This window comes from Mastigoproctus giganteus, chromosome 4 (genome assembly GCF_048544385.1).
Source record: "Mastigoproctus giganteus isolate SK-2022 chromosome 4, ASM4854438v1, whole genome shotgun sequence".
NCBI lineage: Eukaryota > Metazoa > Arthropoda > Arachnida > Uropygi > Thelyphonidae > Mastigoproctus > Mastigoproctus giganteus.
The window spans coordinates 204,984,395-205,007,750 of NC_143578.1; the positions used below are offsets into that span (position 1 = coordinate 204,984,395).

General features: G+C 38.6%; 1 protein-coding gene across 1 annotated transcript in view; it reads right to left on the minus strand.

The window, feature by feature from the left end:
• The window catches only part of LOC150087339 (uncharacterized), a 353,008-nt gene that overhangs the window by 37,801 nt on the left and 291,851 nt on the right, over positions 1 to 23,356 (minus strand). Inside the window, exon 19 of the mRNA XM_090372447.1 lies at positions 16,280 to 16,330. Coding sequence (XP_090228573.1) covers positions 16,280 to 16,330 — 51 coding nt within the window. The remainder of the gene's footprint in view (positions 1 to 16,279; positions 16,331 to 23,356) is intronic.

Sequence of the window (23,356 nt, forward strand, 5' to 3'; positions counted from 1 at the left end):
AGATATCAATATTAAATAAACAGTTTATCATACTTTTGTTACAATTTTAATAATTACAACCAAATACATAAGAAAAAAATGCACATATGTTAATATCAAAAATACATATAACACATACTTATAAACACATAAGAAACATCTTATTAAGGTTTACTTAACACTTTTAAATACTGTATGTGACTTTTTTATTGACATATCATCATACATATTATTGGCCCCATGGTGCAAGGAAGTCCGAGACTTATGCTGCACTAGGAAAAAAAAAAATTTTAGTTACCTGAGCCCTGTGTGTGTGTGTGTGAGAGAGAGAGAGAGAGAGAGAGAGCAGTAGAAGGAAATCACCAAGAAAGAGAAGAATAATGATATCCAGGTAAAGAACCCTGGGTGTGCCAAGCCCATACTCACCAGATGTGAGCCCTTGGGTCTATTAATAATAACTAGAAAATTCACAATTTTGTTGTCTTCCACAATACTTAATACAGCAAGTGGGTTTAAGTGTTCTGCAGACATTGTTGAACGAAGGTAATTTTTAATTAGCTTTAATTTGTTAAAAGAATGTTCTGCACTTGCTACAGTCATAGACAATGTAAACAAAATTCTTTGTACAATTATTACATTGGGAAAAAGTTCATTGTATTTGTTATTTAGTATATATTGCAATATATCCTGCGCATAATTTATATCTTTTTCGTTCAAAATCAATTCTTTTAATGAAATAATTTCTTGAATTAGATCTTCATCTACATTTTTTTAAATAAAATGCTACAAAATGATGGTTTTTCTAATTTTTTTATATCTGTTATTAATTTAAAACTGGAAATAATTTTAGGTATGTTTTTGAATCTTTCTTCTATTTGCACAAAAACTGTATCAATTACAATATTGAATAAAATGTACCTAAATTCTTCCACACGATCTTTCGATACTTCATCTGCCAATTCAGAAAATAATCTTTTCTTTTTTCTAACTCGTGTCTCAGAAAAAGTCTCTGAAATACTCATGCTACATTCTCCGCTTCATTTAAGAATTCGTCAAATTTTGATCTTAAATTTAGTATTTCGTTTTTAATTTTATTTATTAAATTGAAAGCTGAATCAAGTATAATTGTTTTTGTTTGCAATAATTTGTTAATATTATTAATTTTAGTCAATATTGAAAACCATACTGTTAAACTTAATATGAATGGCATTCAGAGGCGGATTTAACGGCGGGCGCGAGCCCTGGGCCCACGCAAAACCCCAACAAATTAGTTGAAAACTTTGTGATTATTATTATGCTATTATTAATTATATTATATTCAAATTTTATTGGAAATAAAACATTAATAGTACATAATATTTTTTATTTATTTAAAAAAATGGTTAACGTGTATTTTTATTTTCCCTGTCTCTCTCTCTCTCTCTTTTTTTTAAGGGCCCAATATTTTCTTCTGTGCCCGGGGCCTCGACCGACCTTAATGCGCTCCTGATGGCATTGTTCGTAATGAATCTAATAAACTTAGAGCTTCGAATACTACTGATACTAGTTTGTCTATCGACAGACTAGTGTCAATAAGTTCTTCAAGGGCACTACAAGTTTGTTCAAATTGTTTATACACAGCGTTAACGGAAGATTATTATTAGATAAGAATAAAATCACATCTACAGTTCTTCAGAATAGTAATCTATGATGTTCTGTTTCCTTATTTACATTAATTTGAATTGTACTATCAATAGTGGAATTTAAATTAAGTTATTTTAATAATTTTTGCCAAGCAACAAAAGAATTAATGTGACAAAAGGAAAGCTCATGATCTCGAATTACAGACGTCAATTCTCTCCAATTATTAAAACCATCTATAAACTGTGTACATTTATCTCTATTTTTAGAAAATAATATGCAACAAAAACAATATACTGAATCTTGAGCTTTTGAATAAACTAACCAGCCGCGATGCTGATTTTCACCATTTGGCAATAGTTTTAAAATAATATGATATAGAGAAAGATCTACCATCAACATTTTTAGGGAAAGTGTGCCGATCTTCTTGCCTAGGTCCAATTTTGACACACAATAATGTAAATATATCATTAATATCTGGCCATAAAACTGGATCACTTTTTTTCACTGGACCACTGTTGCTGTTATCATGGTGTATTGTTTTGTCAAATTGTATTTCAGCGTGACTTGCCACCGTTTCTTCTATATGAACATTTATTTCTTCACACAATTCAGTTTTTTTTACCACAATTTCAACATTTTGGTTGTCAATTTGAATAATTTCTTCCTTACTTGCCGTTTCATTTGTATTTTTTCCACGATTTCTACATTCTGATTGTCAACTTGCATAGTTTCTTCCTGTTGGTTTTGCCTGAATTCCCCAACTTGTTTCATTATTATGAGATTTATTTTGCAGCCACAAAAACAATTCTGGTTGTAACTTTGAATTTTTGCTTATTTTTCTCTTTCACTTCAGCCAAATTTCTTTTCTGACACAGGGATATTTTCTTGGCATCGACATTATTGGTACTAAAATTTAGTAAGTAAATGTTGGGTATTTGGTAACTAAATATACACATATAATAAAATTACATTGAAATTATATATTTTAATAATAATTATATTATTAAAATGCGAAGTCAATTTTGGAATTTTTTTAACTTCTTTCGTTAGAGCAGTGGTTTTCAACCGGGGTGCCACGTAATTTGGGTTTAAGTTACTTAAACTTATTATTTTTTAAAATTTATATGTTTATTTCATTATAAAATGATGTACAGTATGGTAGAGGTGCCGCAAAATAAAATAAATTACTTAGGGGTGCTGTTATTAAAAAAAGGTTGAAAACCACTGTGTTAGAGTTTCGACAGCAGTGCGTTTTATTTTGCGTTGAAAAGAACTGCTTTTATGCTTTTCTCTATGGTTAATTCGAAAAATAATTATAAAATTTTTATACTGAACAAAATAACGAAATACTAACGAAAAACGAAATAGCACTGAATATTAGAACAGATCTAAAATTACACTTAGAGACTTTCAGCACGGCTTATTTCGGTTAAGTTTATAAAATTAAATTAATTTTAACCAATTAACTTCCTTAAAAATTTTCAGTTTCTCTCTTTTTTTCTTTCGTTTTTCATTTTCACTTTCCTTTTTTTTCCCCTTTTATATAGCTTGGGCCCGGATGCCGTGCACTTGCTGTATCCCCCCCTGCCTTTACCCAGCAGATATTTATTGCTGGAACAAACTTCCATCTGTTGTTGTGGAAGTTGACAGCTTAAATAAATTCAAGGCAGAACTAGACAAACATTTGGAATGAATGGATCAGTGAAATGGATTTTTTTTTTTTTTTTTGGTTGATGCTGTATAAGCTTGCTTTCTTGCATCATGTGCCTCTACTAATGCTAATGCTAACTTAGAAAATCGGTTTTTATTCTTTTGTTAATTTAACAGAATATTTTTCAGAATGCACTTATGTCGTAGCTACTATAAACTTGTTTTGTTTACACAAAAAAAATTTCTAACAAGTCAGTTCCATCCTTTGGGAAACAGGGAGCCGGGTGGCCAGAGGCAATAATCGGACAGCTGTGCTAAGATTTGTATTAAACGTACAAAATAACAATATTTATTTCTCATGGAGTGAAAACGAACTTTGAAATAAACGAATATATTTACATAGAAAAGCTTCTCCTTTTGGAGGGGAATGGTATACGTACTTCATATTATTATTACTACTTAGTCACACGGTGCAATGAAGCCTGAGGCTTATGCTGCACCAGCCAAAAAAAATTCCTAAGTTACCCTGTGAGAGAGAGAGAGAGAGAGAGAGAGAGAGAGAGAGAGATTAGTGGAAGGGAATCACCAAGAAAGAGTAAAATAATGATATCCAGCTCAGGACCCTGGGCGTGCCAAGCCCATACTCACCACATGTGAGTCCCTGAGGTGATATAAATGGGTACTTTGTATAAACCGAGTTTATACAAAATTAATGATGCAGATCACAATCATAACCATACTGAAGGAATACTAAAATTCACATATTCATCACTTTAACAGGCACTTAAATTTTTAGCTTTTTTTGTTTTAATGTACAAAGACACACACACACACACACATGATGGATAAGAAATACATGATGTAGTTTTAAATTATTTCTTTGTAAATATTTCTTAAATCAGAGGAAAATTGTGGCCAATGTGGCATATGTTGTCAATTGTGGCCGATGTGGAAATTCCCTACCAGCTAAATGATATGGGGATGCATTTCGTATCGCAGAGTAGGTCACCTGCAGTTTATAAAAGGTACCATAAATGCCAATGGATATACTGGAAGGCAAATTGCTGCCGACCATTTCAACCTGACAAGTAATTGCACCTTTCAGGACGACTCTGCTCCTTGTCATTGGGCGAAAAGTGTAAGTAGGCACTTCTGTAGTTACTTTATCTTCATTTCTGCATTAAAGGTTCGACAGAATTGTGTTTACATTTGTTACAGGTGAAAAAATGGTTGGAAGAACGGTCCACTACAACTGTTAGTTGGCCAGGAAACAGCCCAGACCATCGTGCAGAATCTGCAGTTGCCAGAAAGAAACCAAAGATCCTTCATGAACTTCAGGAAGCCATAATTCGAGTTTGGAACTATGAACTATCAGCTGATTAGCTTCAGAAATTGATCTTGTCAATGCCTCGATGGTGTGTGCTGTCACCAGGGCCACAGGTGGTTCAACTAAATATTAGTTTGCACCTGGTGAACTTTTCATTTTGTTTTCCATTTAAAATGATAAACTGAAGCAAATTGAGGGCTTCTGATAACATTTCAGCCATAATTGTCGTGTTTACCAAAACTGTTGTATAAAAGGTTGCAAATGCTCATTTTGGAATATTTTTAGAGCACCTGTAAAATATTACTAAGCTTTGCCTTAACTATTAATAAATATATTTTGTTTATATTTCTATTTGTGATGCTAGTCATTAATGTAACATACCATTGCAAAAATGGGTTAGAAATGTGAAATTCCTAGGTGCACTTTGTTTGAATACCAGTGTATATTTTTTAATTTTATTTTTAGAAGTATTTGTACACAATAAACAGAAGTATATGCACACATTTGAAAATTTTGCACACTTCACAGTCTTTTCAGCTGGAAAACAAATCAAAATAACAGATATGAGTTTTCATTTTCTGACTGATGTGACTTTTTTTTATTTTCTGGAGAATTAATATTTTTTGTGATTTTTTGAAAATAAGTGATTATAAAAATAAAAGGTCCATGGTAAATACTGCAATATTTTAAGAAAAGCCAATCCATGAACAATTCAAAAACACAAATGTTTTTTCTAGACAGTAAAAAATAACAATAAAAATCGGCATCTGACAGGTGCCATAACTCAGTGTCACAAGTCTCTTTTAACCCAAGACCATTTGTGGGTTAAAAGACAATAACACTTCTATTCTGGATTGTGTGGATATGTTATGATTCAAGTTAATTGGGGAGCGGAGAGGATTAGCAGCAAATGTTGAGTACTAGCACATTTAGCCTCATTAGGATTTAGCCTTATTGATATACTATTATGCAATGGAAAAAGGAATAAAATCAGATATTGCTAAGGAATATGGAATTCTTCCTAACATACCATCCACATAGTTCAAGAACAAAGAAATCATGAAATCATTGAACTCATAGGATAGACAAAGCAAAGGACTCAGGAGGGTCAATGTATAAAAAAAAAATTTTTTTTTTTTCTTCTTTTGGGAAAGCAAAATTGAGAGTAGGAGTGTGGTATGCGCCTAATAATTCTGATGAGTGTAATGGACAATTGTAGAGAGAAATAGAGTGGGCTAGTAAATCAGATTGTCTTATTATGGTTTATTTTAATTTCACAGATATTGACTGGAACTATAGGTTGGTCACTCACACACTAGCAAGGTGTTTGTGGATTTATTGGATGACTGTTTTCTACAGCAGCAGCTGTTGTTATTATTATTTTTACCACAAGGGCTGCTTAGGCCATATCACATCTATCAGTGATATGAAAGTTACCAATGGTGACTGTTACGGAAACAGTCAGAAACGATCATATAATTTTATTCGTTTAAGAAAGAAGAATAACTCTATGGGATTACCATCGTTGCCTATGATATGATTGAGTTTCAAAGGTTATTTTAGATTTGGAGGAGAGCTGAATGAGAGTTGTGGAGCATGTTTGTATAGGGTACATTCAACTGCTGCTGCTGCTGCAGCACCTACTCCACTATTAGACTTTGATCCATCCGTACATATTTTGTGAAATGCGGATAATTTTGTGTGTGATCACTATGAAGTTTTTGCACGTTGATAATTGCAAGGGAATGTTTTCCCCAGTTTAGAAAGTAATTGTCACAAGATGGTTTAATACAGGATTGTGGGGGAACCAAAGTGTTTGGATCTTGGAGGACTTTTTCGAGGTGTACATTCCAACTTTCTGATAGTGCCTGCAATCTGATACCAGTAGGCTGAACTGCTCTGGGTTTATTTCTATAGAACATTTTAAACTATGGATCACTAAGTATTGGACAAATGGGATGGGTAGGCATGCTTTGAATTTTAGCAGCATAATTCAGAATTAACACCTTTCTTCTGAGACAGAGTGGAACTTCATGGGCTTCAATGTAGAGATTTGATAATTCTTTGTACTGGTGATGTTCTATAACCACCTGTAGCAATCCTGAGAGCAGAATGTTGAATATGAGCAAGCCGTGCTAGCACACTCTCCCTAGCAGAGTCATACACCGGGGCCCCATAATCAAGACAAGACCTAATTAGAGTTCTATAAAGGTGAAGTACTGTGCAGCAGTCTGCATTCCATGTTGTAGAAGAAAGAACTCTGAGAATGTTCATTTTTTTCTGGCAGGTTGTCCGGAGATATTTGACATGTACTAAGATATCCCAGGGGCTCACATCTGGTGAGTATGGGCTTGGCACACTCAGGGTCCTGAGCTGTATACCATCATTCCTCTCTTTCTTGGTGATTCCCTTCTACTTCTGACACTCTCTCTCTCTCTCTCTCTCTCTCTCTCTCTCTCTCTCTCAGGGTAATTCAGAAATATTTTTTTTTGCGGGTGCAGCATAAACCTCAGGCTTCCTTGTACCTTATGGCTAATAATAATATTAATAATAATAAAATTAAGCTTACAATAAAAAATTAGACTGAGGTGGCGAATGCTATTCTTAACTGAGATAGGATAATTTGTTAGGCGTAGCTCTGGGTCAGGATGCATCCCTCGTTTGTTACAAAAATAAATGGCACTAGATTTCTGATGAGATAGTTGGTACCCATTCTACATCATCCATAATTCGATACTGTTTAGTGAGATTTGTAGTTGCCATACAATGAACTTCATATTCAGTGAACAGTCAGATCATCAGCATAGAGGTATGAATTCAGTGTTGGGCATACATTTGGTAATATGATTTATTCTCACTGCAAATAAGGTAGCACCTAGAACTGAGCCCTGTGAGACTCCTTCCTCTTGTATATAGATTTGCGACAGGATTTGCCAATAGCAGACTTGAAAAGATCTATACTGAAGGAAGTTTTGTATGTAACATGGTAAGTGGCCTGTCAGGTCAAAGGAATGAAGATCTTTCAAGATACCAAAATGCTAAGTGGTGTCAGAGGCCTTCTCAAGGCATACCATAATAAGATGTTCATTTTGGATAAATACATTCCTGATATTTGTTTCAGCTTTGACAATGAGATCCAGGGATGACCAATATTTTTCTGAAACCAAATCGGTTATCAGAGATTAGATTTTTTGAATCAAGATACCATGTTAATTGGTGGTGTATAATTTTTTCTAGAGTTTTACTCAAGCAGCTGGTAAGAGAAATAGGTCTATAGTTTTGAGGGATGGAGTAATCTTTCCCTAGTTTTGGAATTGCCAGTACATAGGAGTGATGCCAGAAAGTGGGGAATGAATGTTCAATAAATATATGGTTGTAGAAGGTCAGCAGCAAGAATAACGATTTTTTTTTTTTTTTTTTTTTATGTAAACCCCAAACACGAGAAATATTAGAACCTATAGTACTTAGTACTGTGCTTGGGTTGGAGGTTGAGAAAACGAAAGAAAATATTTGTTGACATTGGACTTGAACTTCTGTATTATTATTTTTTTTTTGGTAGTTGTTGGCGCATAGGCTTCTGTGGCCATAATGCACCTCCCAAGGTTTTTGCAGTACTTTGATCCAAGCCCGAGGAGGGAATCGAAACCACGACCTTTGGGTTGCCAAGCAGGCACTTTACCCACCCGGCTAGCCCAGTCGGCTGAACTTCTGTAGACTGTAATTTTCAGGAAATACATAATGAAGGAAGGTTGTTCCAGAAAACGGCAGTTGAATGAATAAACGAGGAAGATGAAAAGTTGGACAGTAAATGAATGTTGGCGGCACATGTTCGGACTGATTTGAAAGAGAGAGCAGAAATTATAGAAGTCAATTCAGAAGAACAGTGCACATGGAAGTATCTGTAGAAGAGGCATGCAGTAGAAACAGTACGTCTATGAGACAGCGAGTGGAGAGCCTCCGTTAGAGATGAATCATTAATTAACCTAACTGCCCTCTTCTGAACGGAATCAAGAAGCCTGAGAGACGTTTTGGGGCACCACCCGAGACGTGGGAACAGTATTCCACGGCAGGGCAGATTTGTGATTTATACAGAGTGAGCAGCTGTTTGGAAGAAAAGTAATGCCGAGAGCGAAAGAGAAAACCAAGTTTTTTAGATGCAGAGGAAGCAATATTTGCAATGTGCTTGTGCCAAGAAAGATTAGAAGTCAGGGTAATTCCCAAAAGAGATATATCATTTTGCCTAGAAATCGGAGTGTCACTAAAGATAAGCATAGGAGCAGAAGAATCCTTTTTGCGAGGTATAAGACTGAGTTTTAGAAGGGTTGAAATCAATTAAGTTGTCTTTGCCCCACTGGAGAATTACCTGAAGATCAGCATTTAAAGAATTGGTAGCAGATTTTCGAGAAGTTTAAGCTGATTGAGCAGGGCAAGGTTTTTCAAAATGGAAAGTAGAGTACAATGTGCTATCATCGGCAAAACTATGGATAGGATTTCCAGTCAATGGAAGAAGATCATTAATATTCAAGAGGAAAAGAGTGGGGGAAAGAACTGAACCTTGGGGGACACCAGCATTACTGGACAAGTTAGAAGACAGAGAGCCATCTACTATCACCCTCAGTGAGCGATCAGAGAGAAAACTGGATAACCAATTACTAAAAACAGTTGGCAAACCATAAGATGGAAGCTTGTTTAGAAGACCTTTATGCCAAACACGATCAAAAGCCTTTGAGATGTCAAGAGCTACTACTTGTGTTTCACCGAACCTTTCCATTGAATTAGTCCATAAATGGGTAACATAACCAGAATATCACCAGTGGATTGACACTGACGGAATCCATACTGGCGATTGTTGATCAGACGGAAGGTTTCCAGGTAGTTTACGAGTTGGCGGTTAATTGATTTCTCCATTACTTTAGAAAGAGTAGAAGTAATTGAAACGGGATGATAATTGGATGGGAAGGATTTGTCACCTGTTTAAGGAACTGGCTGGTTATGAGCAAATTTCCAAGCAGAAGGAAAAACACCTTTGGAATAAGAAACCGAAAAAAGGCAGCAAAGAATAGGAGTAAGTTAAGGAGCACAGGTTTTGAGAACAAGTGGAGAAATACCATCACGACCTATAGTTTTCTTAGTATCAAGATTCGTCAAAATCATTCTGACATCCTTTTGACGGAAGACCACAGGAGGCCGTGAATGGAGCATGCTGGGAATGGTGGGAGGTGTTTCATCAAGATCATTAATACATGAGTTGGAAGAAAATGGGATGCTAGCAGGTCAGCTTTATCCTTGGCTGAAGTGACAACAGAACCATCTGGTTTTGACAGAGGTGGGAGCAGAGATGGGCAAAAGTTGCGGCCAATAGCTTTGGCTTGTTATTTGTTATTTGGTTTTTAGGAGCATTAGCAACTAAGGCCATGTTGCTCGGGGGATATGCAGTGGTCATTCCCTGACCTTTCCGCATCCTCCGTATTTGGTGGTGACGGGCTCGAACCCCGGTCTAATCAAGAAGTGTGTGCGGAGGCACCAATAGCTTTGGCAAGAGATCAGAATGCTCGGCTACCATTAGGGCAAGAAGCAAGTTTTCTACTCTTAGCCTGTTCAAACTCTAGTTTGGACCGATTAATAACTGCTTTACAATTGTTGCGAGCTTTGGTGTAGGCAGATTTTTTTTTTTTTTTTTTTTTTGGTAGTTGTTGGCGCATCGGCTTCTGTGGCCATAATGCACCTCCCAACGTTTTTGCAGTACTTTGAGGTGTAGGCAGAAAATGAAACCGAAGAATTAGGTGCAGACGTGCTGAGGAACTCACACCATACTGCAGCTGCACCAAAAAGGAAAACCCTCTTCCAAAAACCACATCTGGTCCTGCCTAAACCAGTGAGAACAGACGCCACCAAAACAAGCGAACAAATAAAGTAATCACTAATAACAAACCTGTCCACTTATCTGAAGAATACCTGCATCAAATCAATTAGAAATACAAGACACATGGGACTAATAATCAAAACTGAGACTGAAGAGGATGCATCCCAAATCCTAAACAATGCGAAAATACCCACCTCGGGACTGCTAGCTGAGCCTCCCAGAGAAAAAGACCTGTCTATAATAATCTTTGACGTGTATAAGGTACTTACCCCATCTTTACCCTGATGATGATCATACCAACCTAATTAATCCTAAGTACCAAATACCAGACCAAGTCACGAGATGGAACCTCAATGAACTGGATTGTGGCTATTAACCACCAAAGCAGAATATTCATAAACTGGAGCAGCCAGTTTATGAATATTCTGCTTTGGTGGTTAATGGATCTGAATGTTAACTGCTTCAAAGAGCATGTGGCTATTTCCAAATGTTTCGGATCCATTAACCACATTTGTTCCAAATGTGGTTAATGGATCTGAATGTTAACTGCTTCAAAGAGCATGTGGCTATCTCCGAATGTTTCAAATGCTGCCACCTCACTCACACATACACTCAAAAAGAGTCCGCTTGTGGCCATTGTGTGAAAAAGCAAAAAAAAAAAAAGCCTATGAATTTCTTATGTGCCCAAATAAATCTGAAGATCCAAAAAAAATGTGCAAACTGTAAAGAACAAAACATCCAGCACTTGCATTCCATCAGGGACAGGAAATGTCCAATTTATCTAAAAGCAAAGAGTCCACAACAGCAAAGAATAAATTATGGAACCACACCAATAATAGCAAATATCAAACAGTACGCTTCCTACAAAATAACGCACAAAGGGCAATTGCAGTTACTGGTCAACTCTTCCGTAAAGCAGAAGAAGAAAATATAGATCTACTACTGATATAAGAACCTTAAACCCATGCCAAAGAAGTTAAGGGATATCCCATCACCCCATAAGATTGTACAGTGCCAGGGTGACACCCTCTGGGCTGCTGTACTGGTTCGCAATCCAGACTTGACTACAACCAAAATCACTCATTTCTGTAATTCCTGGCTCACATTATTTGTCCCGTTGGTGAATTCTACACTGTATCCATATACTCCAGACCTGGGAATGACATTCTCCTGGTTATGAATTATCTCCAGAACCTAACTACTGAATGAATGCCAGGATACTTGTCAGCACAGACGTGAACTGTCGTTCTACAAGCTGGTAGAGCCAAAGCCAGGAGCGAAGCAGATCCAGAAATGTACAACTTGAGGAATATCTCACCAACAGCCCTTTCACAGTATAAAATCGCCCAAACAACCTTGCCACCTACTCAAGCACATTCTGGGACTATAGACATAACTGATGAGTACAATAAGGAACTGTACAGGGAAATAGAGTGGGCCAGTAAATCAGAGTGTCTTATAATGGGAGATTTTAATTTCCCAGATATTGACTGGAATTTGGGGGCTGGTTACTCACACACTAGCAGGGCTTTTGTGGATTTATTGGATGATTGTTTTCTACATCAACATGGTCGGGAGGCAACTAGAGGGAGTAATACTCTTGATTTGATTATCAGCAGTGATTCTTCATGCATCAAGAATCTGCAGATAAATGAACCACTAGGTGGCAGTGATCACAGTGTGCTGAAGTGGGATTTACTCAAAGAGGTAACTACCATTAGTGGTAAAGGGAAGGGATATTGCTTCCGTAAAGGTGACTACGATGGACTGAGACAGTATTTAAATTCTATACAGTGGGACCAACTGATGATGTTACCAACAGCAAATTCAAAATGGGAAGCATTCAAAGAACTTATCTTGGAAGCTACTAGGCTTTACATACCAACTAAGAAATATTGTTCAAGGTTTAGGCCAAAATGGATGTCAGATGAACTAATGAGGCATATGGCAGAGAAGAAAAATGCATGGGATATATACAAATTAACACATGACACAGAAGCCTATGATAGATACAAGTTGATATGCAACCAAGTTACAAAGGAGGTTAGGCAGGCGAAGGCAGATTACGAGAAATCCTTGGCAAGGGATGCAAAGAAAAACAGCAAAGAGTTCTTTACTTATGTAAACTCTAGAAGGAAGGGGATGAATCAGATTGGTCCACTTGATATTGATGGGTCAACTGTTGATGATCCTGCTCAGGTAGCTAACAAACTAAATGAATATTTTGCATCGACATTCACATATGAGGAGTTATTCAGCGAGGGGAATGCCAGAGGTGTATTCAACTCTAGCAGTAAGCTACAGAATCTTGAAATAACTGGGAGTAAAGTGGAGGAGAAACTGTTGAAGATAAACACAAGAAAGGCACCCGGGGTGGATGGGATCTATCCAGTTATATTAAAGGAGGCAGCAAAGGAAGTAAGCAAACCCTTAGCCATAATTATGAGAGCTTCCTTGGACTCAGGGGAGGTACCCATAGACTGGAAATGTGCAAATGTGACCCCAATTCACAAAGGAGGATCAAAGGCTGACACAAGTAATTATAGACCTGTGAGCTTAACTTCTGTTCCAGGAAAATTAATGGAGGCACTGGTTAAAGAAGCACTGCAGGATCATTTAGACAAGACTTCAGTTATAGCTCAGACACAGCATGGTTTTGTTAAGGGGAAGTCTTGCCTGACCAACTTGATTGGATACTATGATGCAGTCACAAAAGAACTGGATGCAGGGAATAACTTTGATATTATATACTTGGATCTTAGAAAGGCTTTTGATACTGTTGCACATGGAAGACTGCTACACAAATTGAAGCAGTGTGACATTGGAGGCAAATTGCTGCTATGGATAAAGGGGTGGTTGAGGGGGAGAAGACAGTTGTTTAATGTTTGTTGGTTTTTTAGGAGCATTAGCAACTAAGGCCATATTGCTCCAGGATATGCGGTGGTCATTCCTTGACCTTTCCGCATCCTCCGTATTTGGTGGTGACGGGCTCGAACCCCGGTCTAATCAAGAAGCGTGTGCTGCGCACTGCTGCTCCTTCCCACCTGGCTACGGAGGCGCCTAGGAGAAGACAGAGAGTGGTAATCAATGGACACTGCTCATCGTGGACTGATGTTATTAGTGGAGTCCCTCAGGGCTCAGTGTTGGGTCCATTATTGTTTTCTGTATTTATAAATGATATTGATGATGGTATATCGGGCTTAATGTCCAAGTTTGCAGACGATACAAAGGTTGGCAGGGTTGTCAAGGACACTACTGACACTATGCTGCTGCAACAGGATCTGGAAAGGTTGAGCAGATGGGCTGAGAGGTGGCAAATGAAGTTTAACATTGACAAATGTAAAGTACTACACATGGGAAACAGCAACCCCAGAGCAACGTATCAACTCTGTGGTACTACACTGACAGTGGTAGAGAATGAAAGGGACTTGGGGGTGGTTGTGCAGGCAGATATGAAGTTCTCTGAGCAGTGCAGACGGGCTGCAAGAGTAGCCCATGGAGTATTGTCAATGATATACAGGAATTTTTCCAGCAGGGATAAGGAGGTGATTATTCCATTGTATAAGGCGATGGTCAGGCCACACCTAGAGTACTGTATACAGGTCTGGAGGCCTCATTTCAAGAAGGATGTAGAGCTGCTGGAAAGAGTACAGAGAAGGGCAACAAGATTAGTGAATGGAACAAAGGGGTGCTCTTACGAAGAAAGGCTTAAGTTTTGCAAATTACAGTGTCTGGAGACTAGGCACCAGCGAGGTGATCTGATAGAGGTGTATAAAGCCTTGAATGGTTTAAGCATGCTCAATGCTGATGGGATTCTTCCTCTAGCTCAGAAAAATCACCTGAGAGGGCATAAATTCAAATTGAGGAAAGACAGATGTAGGATAGACGTGTGGAAATTTGCCTTTAGCCAGCGGGTGGTTGGTTGGCGGAACAGACTTCCATCCCTTGTGGTGGAGGTTGATAGCCTAAATAAGTTTAAGGCTCAGCTGGACAGGTATTTTGAACGAACAGAGGGGTGAAGTGGAAGTGGGTTTTTTTTTTTTTTTTTTTTTGGCTGATGCTGCATAAGCTTGCTTTCTTGCATCAAATGCCTCTACTAATGCTAATGCTAACTGTCAACTAGATCACTCGCCGGGCATATCTCAAACTGGACAGTGCAGGATGGCTGGTCCACTTCCGATCACCATGCCATAGCCTTCCAGATGACCAGAGTACTTGACCACGGTATCCCGCCAAGAATACAACTCCAGAGATTTGCCATCATTAAAGCAGATTGGCCACTATTCCAAACTAGTATCACTACCGTGGCTCAAGATTTCCATGCCCAACATGAACAGATCAAAGAACCCAAATGGCATCAAAGTGCCATAACAAGAATAATTAGAAATGCAGCCTCCACAGCCATCCCACGAAAAAACCCCAGTCAAGAACTGTCTCATGGTGGAACCGAGACCTGCAGAAACTTCGACAAGAAGTGACCACCAAAAGACAAGTGTTCCAACGTGCCCATAGGACACAACCAGAACCAGAGGTTTATGCCCTTAAGCAATGCTACAGTGAAAAGAGGAACCAATACACAACATTGATACGGCAAAGGTAAAAACTAGCATGGGAAAACCTAGTCTCTACAGTGGGAAATGATAAACCCTGGGGGGGGGGGAGTGTACAGCATCACCACAAAGAGACTCCCCATGGGCAAAGTTATTCAACTCCACCTAAAACCCAACTAAATCAAACAACGACCAACTGGAGTGAAGCGATAAACAACATCCTGAATATTGTTTTTCGCCCAGCAGTAAATCCTTCAACACCGCAGCAGATCCAACTATGTAAAAGAAATAAAAACTATTTCACAGATCAGACTGAAGAAACCTTCTCAGAACAGGACTTACACTCGCCGCCCATCTAACCAAAAATAGAAAGACACCAGGCCTCAACCAATTAGAACCTGAAATCATAAAGAAAGCCATCGAATACAATCCATAGCTCTTCTTAAACCAGTTCAACAACTGTCTACGAGAGGGCTGCTTCCCACTCGACTGGAAAACAGCAAGTGTCCGGCTCCTAAAAAATCCATCCAAAAGACAAGACTTACCAGAATCTTAACGCCCAATTGCCTTACTATCAGTCATAAGTAAATTATTCGAATACATGTTGAAACAAAGAATTCAGAAGTATTACTCTGCAGAAAACCAAAGAATTCAGAAGTATTACTCTGCAGAAAACCTACTCTCTGACAACCAATATGGCTTCAGGAAAGGCAAATCTACTATTGATGCCCTGGATCAAATTATAAATGCAGCCAACGCCTGTGATCAAAAATATTTCCTTGTCATCTCTGTTGACTTTGCCAGGGCATTTGACACCCTTTGGTGGCCGAGCGTCCTGGCAGTGCTCAGAAGGGCAAATCTCCCTTATATCCCCAAATATCTGTAAATGCATTGCACAGTATCTCTCGCACAGGAAAGTCACTGTGAGAGCCCCATACGCTCAAATCACATGACAGGTGCACGGGCTGTCCACAGGGCTCAATTCTCGGCCTCATGTTATGGAATATGGTACTTGACGAATTCCTACAAAAAGACCTAGGAAACGTTACACCTTTGGCTTATGACGGTGACCTGGCCTTGATGCATGTTGCAGGCAGCAGGACACAACTGGAAGCTACAGGAAATAGTCCTTGAAACCCCCTACAGGAATGGGCAACCCAATACAACCTACAAATCTCTGCTGTCACTAAAACCTGCTCAGTCCTACTAAAGGACATCTGCACCCAAACAGACAACCACACAAATATTCAAAATAAAACAGTTCGCATGGATACCCAGCTTAAATACCTGGGTCTCCTGCTAGATACTAACCTTACTTTTAAACCGCACCTCAAGTACCTGCAGAGAAAAATTAAAAACTATTTAAAAACAGTTTTAAATTAAAAACAGCACTGTTTGCCAGGATTATCAGAAAAGACTGGGGGCTCAAAAGGAGAATCCTCAGTCTATTTTACAAAATGGTCTTTCTACTCGCTATTACATGTGCCGCTCCAGTCTGGTACAACAAAACCACAATAGTCTCCAACCAATGGAAGCTAGAGAGGACAATATTACTGCAACTTCTAGAGCCTGCTGCACGGTCAGCACCCATGCCATGCAGGCCCTAGGGAGGGCTCTTCCCTGCATCTGGAGGTAGTGCAGTCTGGCATCCTAACCAACCTGACCAGAGGAAAGGCTACCACCTTCCGAGACTTCAGCTCAAACACAGTAAATAACTACAAAATGGAAAACCGATGTTTGACCGAGTACTTACATGACCTCTGGCAGCAACGCTGGAATGACAGCACAAAGGGTGCCATTACCAAAAAATTCATTCTGGACCTCAGAAAAACTCATACAGAAATGCAGGTCTGGCTTTCCCCAGGCCTACTCTCCTCATACCTACTCACTGGACATGGCGCTATCAGAGGAAAGTTAATAACAATGGGATTAACAGACAACCCCCTATGCTCCAGCGGGCTCCCAGAGACCTGGGAGCACCTAATGTATACTTTCCCAATCTACAAAGACCTAAGATGTGTACTAATTACCAAAATACACTTTAATCCAAAGGACTAAGAGCATTACCTCTTGGAATCCAGCGAGACCTATAATGCCTTTACCAACTTCGCACAGGAACTCTTTTACAGAAGGAGGCCCCTCCCACTGCCATAATCTTGGCTTATACCACCACTGTAAATCAGAACTGAGGGCAAAGCATAATCCCACCAGCCAATACCAACACCAAGGACTCTCCATACGAGGACCCTAACATGGGACCCCAATCCCATGAACATCACATCGGAACAGACAAACTTTCTACTGGTGTCTGATGTCAGGCATGCAGGGATGGGCTCCCTCTGGTCCATCCCCCAAGGACTAAAGAATAAACCATTTTAAAAACCACAACATGAAACAAAAGGTGGGACTTTGCTCCAAAGGAAGGCACAGACATGTCTCTGCTGCTGAAGGTACAAATGGCCCACTCCACCAATGAAAACTCCAGCAATGGACCTAAGTACAGAATCTTGTTTTCCCACGAAATACTGGACTATCTCTGAACCTAACCTCACTACTGACTCTCGGACAGGACTCCCCAGTCTCCCCCTCTCAAATGGACAAAACCTGGACATGGATCACTATGGTGGCCATGATATAGAGACGGCCTATTGGTGACTCAATCTGCTCTCCTTCACTGTCAACCCACCTTCTTCATACCCCCCCCCACCTTCAGCCTCTCCTCCCAATACTTTCTCTTACACAGTGTTCGCCCCACACGTCCAAACTTAAATTACAACAAAATTTTGCCCGATGAGGCTCCTAGAACTCATCCTTTCAGCATACCACCCCCATGCAGCACTGTTTAACAAAATCTTACCTAAATCAACCGTGATCATTTCAACCTTTTTTTTTTTTTTTTTTTTTTTTAATAGGTCGTTACCACTGAAATCCCAGTAAGGTAGGTAGCAGGACCTGCCAGAGTATCGTTTACTGATAACACCTGGATAGCCTCCTCATGGCAGGGTATGGGCAACATCGGTTCCTAATAGGGGCCTGGCAGCCAATAAGCCAGGAGGAACACTGGGCACATTTTACACTACCCATGCATGACTCACACTTTTAAATCTCTGGCTTGACAGTGTCCTGTTTCCAATACAATATACATACATGGAGATGTACATGTATGTACATTGTACATCTCCATGTATGTACATGGAGATGGGAGAAACTCCAGGTGCCATCTGACCCAAATATACCTTATACCTAAACATCACTGCTGACCAGGTACACCCTTTCATGCAATGGTCTTCCCCTCTGGCGGTGTTGTCTTTCAGCAGGATAATGCACCATGGCACACCGCCTGGATTGTTCGAGACTGGTTCATGGAACATGAGGAATACTTCCAGGTATTGCCCTGGCCTCCAAATTCCCCAGACATCAATCCCATGCATTTGTGGTTTGTGTTGGAACAGCAACTCCGATCTGCAGCATCTCAACAATGGACCTTACAGGAGTTAAAGGATCTGCTGGTTGTGTTGGTACCAGATACCACAAGACACATTTAGAAATCTTGTAGCGTCCATGCTTCACCGGGTACGAGCTGTTTTGGCTGCACATGGAGGACCAACATCATATTAGGTAGGTGGTCATAATGTTTTGGCTCATCAGTGTATTCCACGCTTGGTCTTTTTCGGCATTCTTACAATCCTTGTTCCACCAATAATTTATGGGTCTACAGACGCTTGACTGTGATTGTGGGATGGCAATAGATAAGGCTGTTGAAATTTGTTTGGTGATATGATTGGCAACCGTCTCAACTGGAAGAGATGTGATGATCTGTTTATCAAGCGAAACAAGAGATATGTACTTTGCCCAATCTGCCTTGGAAAATTTCCATTTTATGCAGTTTTCTGGAGTTATAGAGTGTGATGTTTGAATTTTACAGATTAATGGGTAGTGATCACTGTTTAGATGATTGTCAAGAGCTTAAACTTGATGACACTTGTTTCAGAGCATTACTCTGAAACAAGTGTCAGAGTAATGCCAATTGCTATTTGGATAGCAATGGCTTCTATAGAGGTTTTGAAAGAAATGTGTCTGCAAGGGACTCATGAACCTATGAGAATGGCTACTCCACTGCGAGCATTATTTGCAGCAGGTTTATCTTGTCTGAAAAGAGTATGATTTTTTATCGAGGGAGATACCTGAGGAGTCAAACATGTCTCCTGTAAGCAGATGCCTAATGGATTGTGATGCTTAATTATGTTGTAGGTATCATCAATATTGCTCCTAAAGCCTCTATAATTCCACTGGATGATGTTGTTCTTTTGTTTCAATTTAGAGGAAGGAACTGAATCTGCCTGCTTTTTGGAAGTCTGTTTGACACAGTCAATTTTAATCAGAGTAATGCCAATTAATGCCAAAAAGAGTAATGCTCTTTTTGGGAAAACAGGTCTTGTGTCTATTTCATCCTCTGGATGGATCTCCAGATTGGTTTTGATATCATGTTGACTGGAAATTTCATTAGTATCCTTAAGGGAAGATTCAAATATTTGTTTTCAAATGGAATCCAAGTTCTCTGCTTGAACGGATCTTGTGGGAGCTGCACGGGCAGTAGGTGGTATCGTGACTGGTGTGTTGTTAGCGCCGCTTGAAATCTGTTGCTTTGAAGGTTGACATACAAAGCTAAGCAGGGATCGAGCCCATTTTGAAATAGAGGTGTTTGGAGGAATTGATGTGTCAGTCTGGACTTATACTGAATTAAACTTTTTAGAGGCATCACCATAAGTGCGTCTAGGCTGTAGTTGTAATTGCTTTCTTGATTCTGGGAAAGAGACTTCCTTTTCTATTTTATATTTTTGTATTTTTTTTCTCATATTTCCATTGTTCACAGTTTTTAGAAAAAGCTGGATGGTTGCCTTTACAATTAGGGAAAAGTGGAGACCGGGCATTACAATCAGCTTGGGAATGCTCTTTTGATCCCCAGTTAGGACGTACATAGTCACCTTGACAGACTGTGAATGTCCAAATTTCTAACACTTGTAACATCTTATTGGGTTTGGAATATATGGGCAACTGTGTGGTACTTCACTCAGGGTGGTAGAGAATGAAAAGGACCTGTGGGTAATTGTGCAGTCAGATACGTATGAATTTTTTCTGAGCAGTGCAGATGGTCAGCAAGAGTAGCTCATGGTGTCTTGTCAATGATATACAGGAATTTTTCTAGCAGGGATAAGGAGGTGATTATCCCTGTGTATAAGGTGATTGTCAGGCCACACCTTGGGTACTGTATACAAGGCTGGAGGCCTCATTTTAGGAAGGATTTGTTTGTTTGGGGATTTATTAGGCACATCAGCATCTAGGCATCTGTGGCTATAGTGCACCATTTTAGGAAGGAAGTAGAGCTGCTGGAACAAGTACACAGAAGGTTATAGTTGTTGTTATTTGGTTTTTAGGAGCATTAGCAACTAAGGCCATATTGCTCCGGGATATGCGGTGGTCATTCCCTGAATGACCTTTCCGCATCCTCCGTATTTGGTGGTGACGGGCTCGAACCCCGGTCTAGTACACAGAAGGGCAACAAGATTAGTGAATGGAACAAAGGGTTGCTCTTATGAAGAAGGCTTAAGTTTTGAAAAATTATAGTGTCTGGAGACTAGGCACATGTGAAGTGATCTGATTGAGGTGTATAAGGCCTTGAATGGTTTGAGCAAATTTAATGTTGATGGGATTCTTCCTCTTGCCCGAGAGGACAAATTCAAATTGAGAAAAGATAGTGGTAGAATAGATGTGCAGAATTTGCCTTTAGCCAGCAGGTGGTTGAATGCTGGAACAAACATCCATCTGTCGTAGTAGAAGTTCACAGCTTAAATAAATTCAAAGCAGAACTAGACAACCATTTGGAGCAAATGGATGGGTGAAATGAGAAGGGTTTTTTTTTTTTTGGCTGATGCTGTATAAACTTGCTTTCTTACATCATATTCCTCTACTAATGCCAATGCTGATACAGTGATCAAGTTAGAAACAACTACCCAATTTAGATATGAATTCTAATCACACAGTTAATTCACATAATAAGACATATCTAATGGTGCTTTTTTTCAAATAGCCTTGCAATGGGAAGAGATAGCAGAATAAGCCTGGCATAAACAATCTTAGATATTTCATAATGTGTTGGAAAGGTTATCTCATCACAAGGTATAGTGATAAAGAAAATGCAACTACTTATTTTTTTGAGTGACTATTTTGAAAATTATCAATCCACCTCTGATGACAGTCTTTAGTGGACATTAAGATAAAATTAAGTTATAAAATAAAATGGTGAACAAAAAACAGAATTTCTCATTCTTTGTCCAGGAATAGTCAATTTCCAATTTGGAAATTGACTATTCCTGGACAAAGACTGAAACAGCTAACATCTAGAATGTGTCAAGAATATTGAGTGGATAACTTATTGAATCATTTATTGCAGGATTATATTAATCCTACAATATATAACTTAGTCCATAATAAGATAATATAGTGGGTTAGAAATGCTAAGGTAGATTATACAAAGTTCTTATTTAATGTTACAAATAGCAGTAGTTTCTAATTTTTATTAATTCACCCTAGAAAAACTACTATTTTTTGAGGTTTACTCACTTTCAATTGCTATTTACAAAAAACAATAAAATGGCGGTTTACTCTGGCATGATATAGAGCAGTCATGTTTTTGGATAATACTACTTAGTTAGAAGGGGAATAAGAATGGAGAGAGGGGACTTAATCTTGTTCCATAAACTTCCATATCCTTCAAAAATCTACAAGGTGTTTGGGTGTCTGATATATTCTCATCGTATAGTTAAAATTTTAAATTGTCAGTGCTTTGTTTATGCATAATTTATAATCGTTATTTTCTTTAATTACGATTACTGCATTGTCCAACTTTTGGGAATGCAAACTATTGTTTTTATGTGTGCTGAGAGTTTAGTCCATCCTTTCATTTCTGAAGAAGCACAGTCCAATGATGAGATAAGTTACTTGAAAGAAGCTCTTGCTATTTTTAATATTAAATTAGTAAGACAGTAATTAGCAGTCATTAGGCTATAATTAACATCAGAGAGGTCCTTACTGAGAGAGAGAGAGAGAGAGAGAGAGAGAGCAAAGAACAGAAACAAGGATTTTTTCACTTAGCATTAGTAGAGGCATATGATACAAGAAAGCAAGCTTATGTAGCATCAGCCCAAAAAAAAAAAAAAAAAAAGACGTTGGCTCCATGGAGCCGAAAATGGATCTGTGAATAACAAAAAAATAATAATAAATAAATAATAACATCATTTGAAATGAAAAAAATACAATTTAAGCTTAATAAAATCAGTTTTATTTTATTCGGTACTTTAATTTACAATAAACAATAAAGGTTTGTGGTAACTAAAGTAGGATACATAGTTGAAACAATTCAAACTATTAACACTGCAACTGAAGACCAAGTCGATACATGGTTGACTATGTATAGTAGATTTTGTATGATGCGAGTTTAAGATCAAATGTTGATTCCATGAAGTCAAGGAATGGAGCATTTTCAGGTTTATTAACATCTATGTTGAAATCACCCACTAAAATTATTGGGATCTTTTGAAAGTTGAATTTACTTACAACTTTAGGTATGTCTCCAAACTTCGGCCCGTGACCACCAAATACGAGGATGTGGAAAGGTCAGGGAATGACCACCGCATATCCCTGGAGCAATATGACCTTAGTTGCTAATGCTCCGAAAAACCAATTAAAAACAACAACCAAACTTTGCCATATAAATCACTAGATTGCATATTAAGAAAACTTTAATTTGCTCTAGCGTTGAATTAGGTGAGATGTAGAATGTTACAAGCAAAGTCTTCTGTCCATTTATTTCAACTTCAGCTCCACAAATATCTGTATCAGTCATTTGCCGTAGTGAGTCTGCATCCATGGCAATGATAATATGTGGCGTACATATCATCATAACTTACTAAATGAAACACAACCGCACTGCTCGACAAATGCAAAGTAACTGAATGAAGTAGTTACTTTAACGAGTTGGTCAACTCTCAAAAACTAAAAACCCGATATGAAATCTAGTTATATATCCTTGTAGAGCTCTCGAAGGGCAACAATTTTGTTGCTCAATTATATGCAACTTGTTGTGTCACCGCACTTGTTTTGTACAACTGACTTTTCTTGGGTGCATGCTTTGTACTTGTTGCATCACTGCACGCAACAAGCACAACGCATGCCAAAATCTAAAGCCCAGCGTTCGAAGTTATATTGTGAAAGAAAGAGAGGGAAATTGGACAGAAATGTGAATCTAGACTACTCTCTCTCTCTCTTGCATTCCACTGCCGACTTTGGTGCTTGCTTTTCAACGTT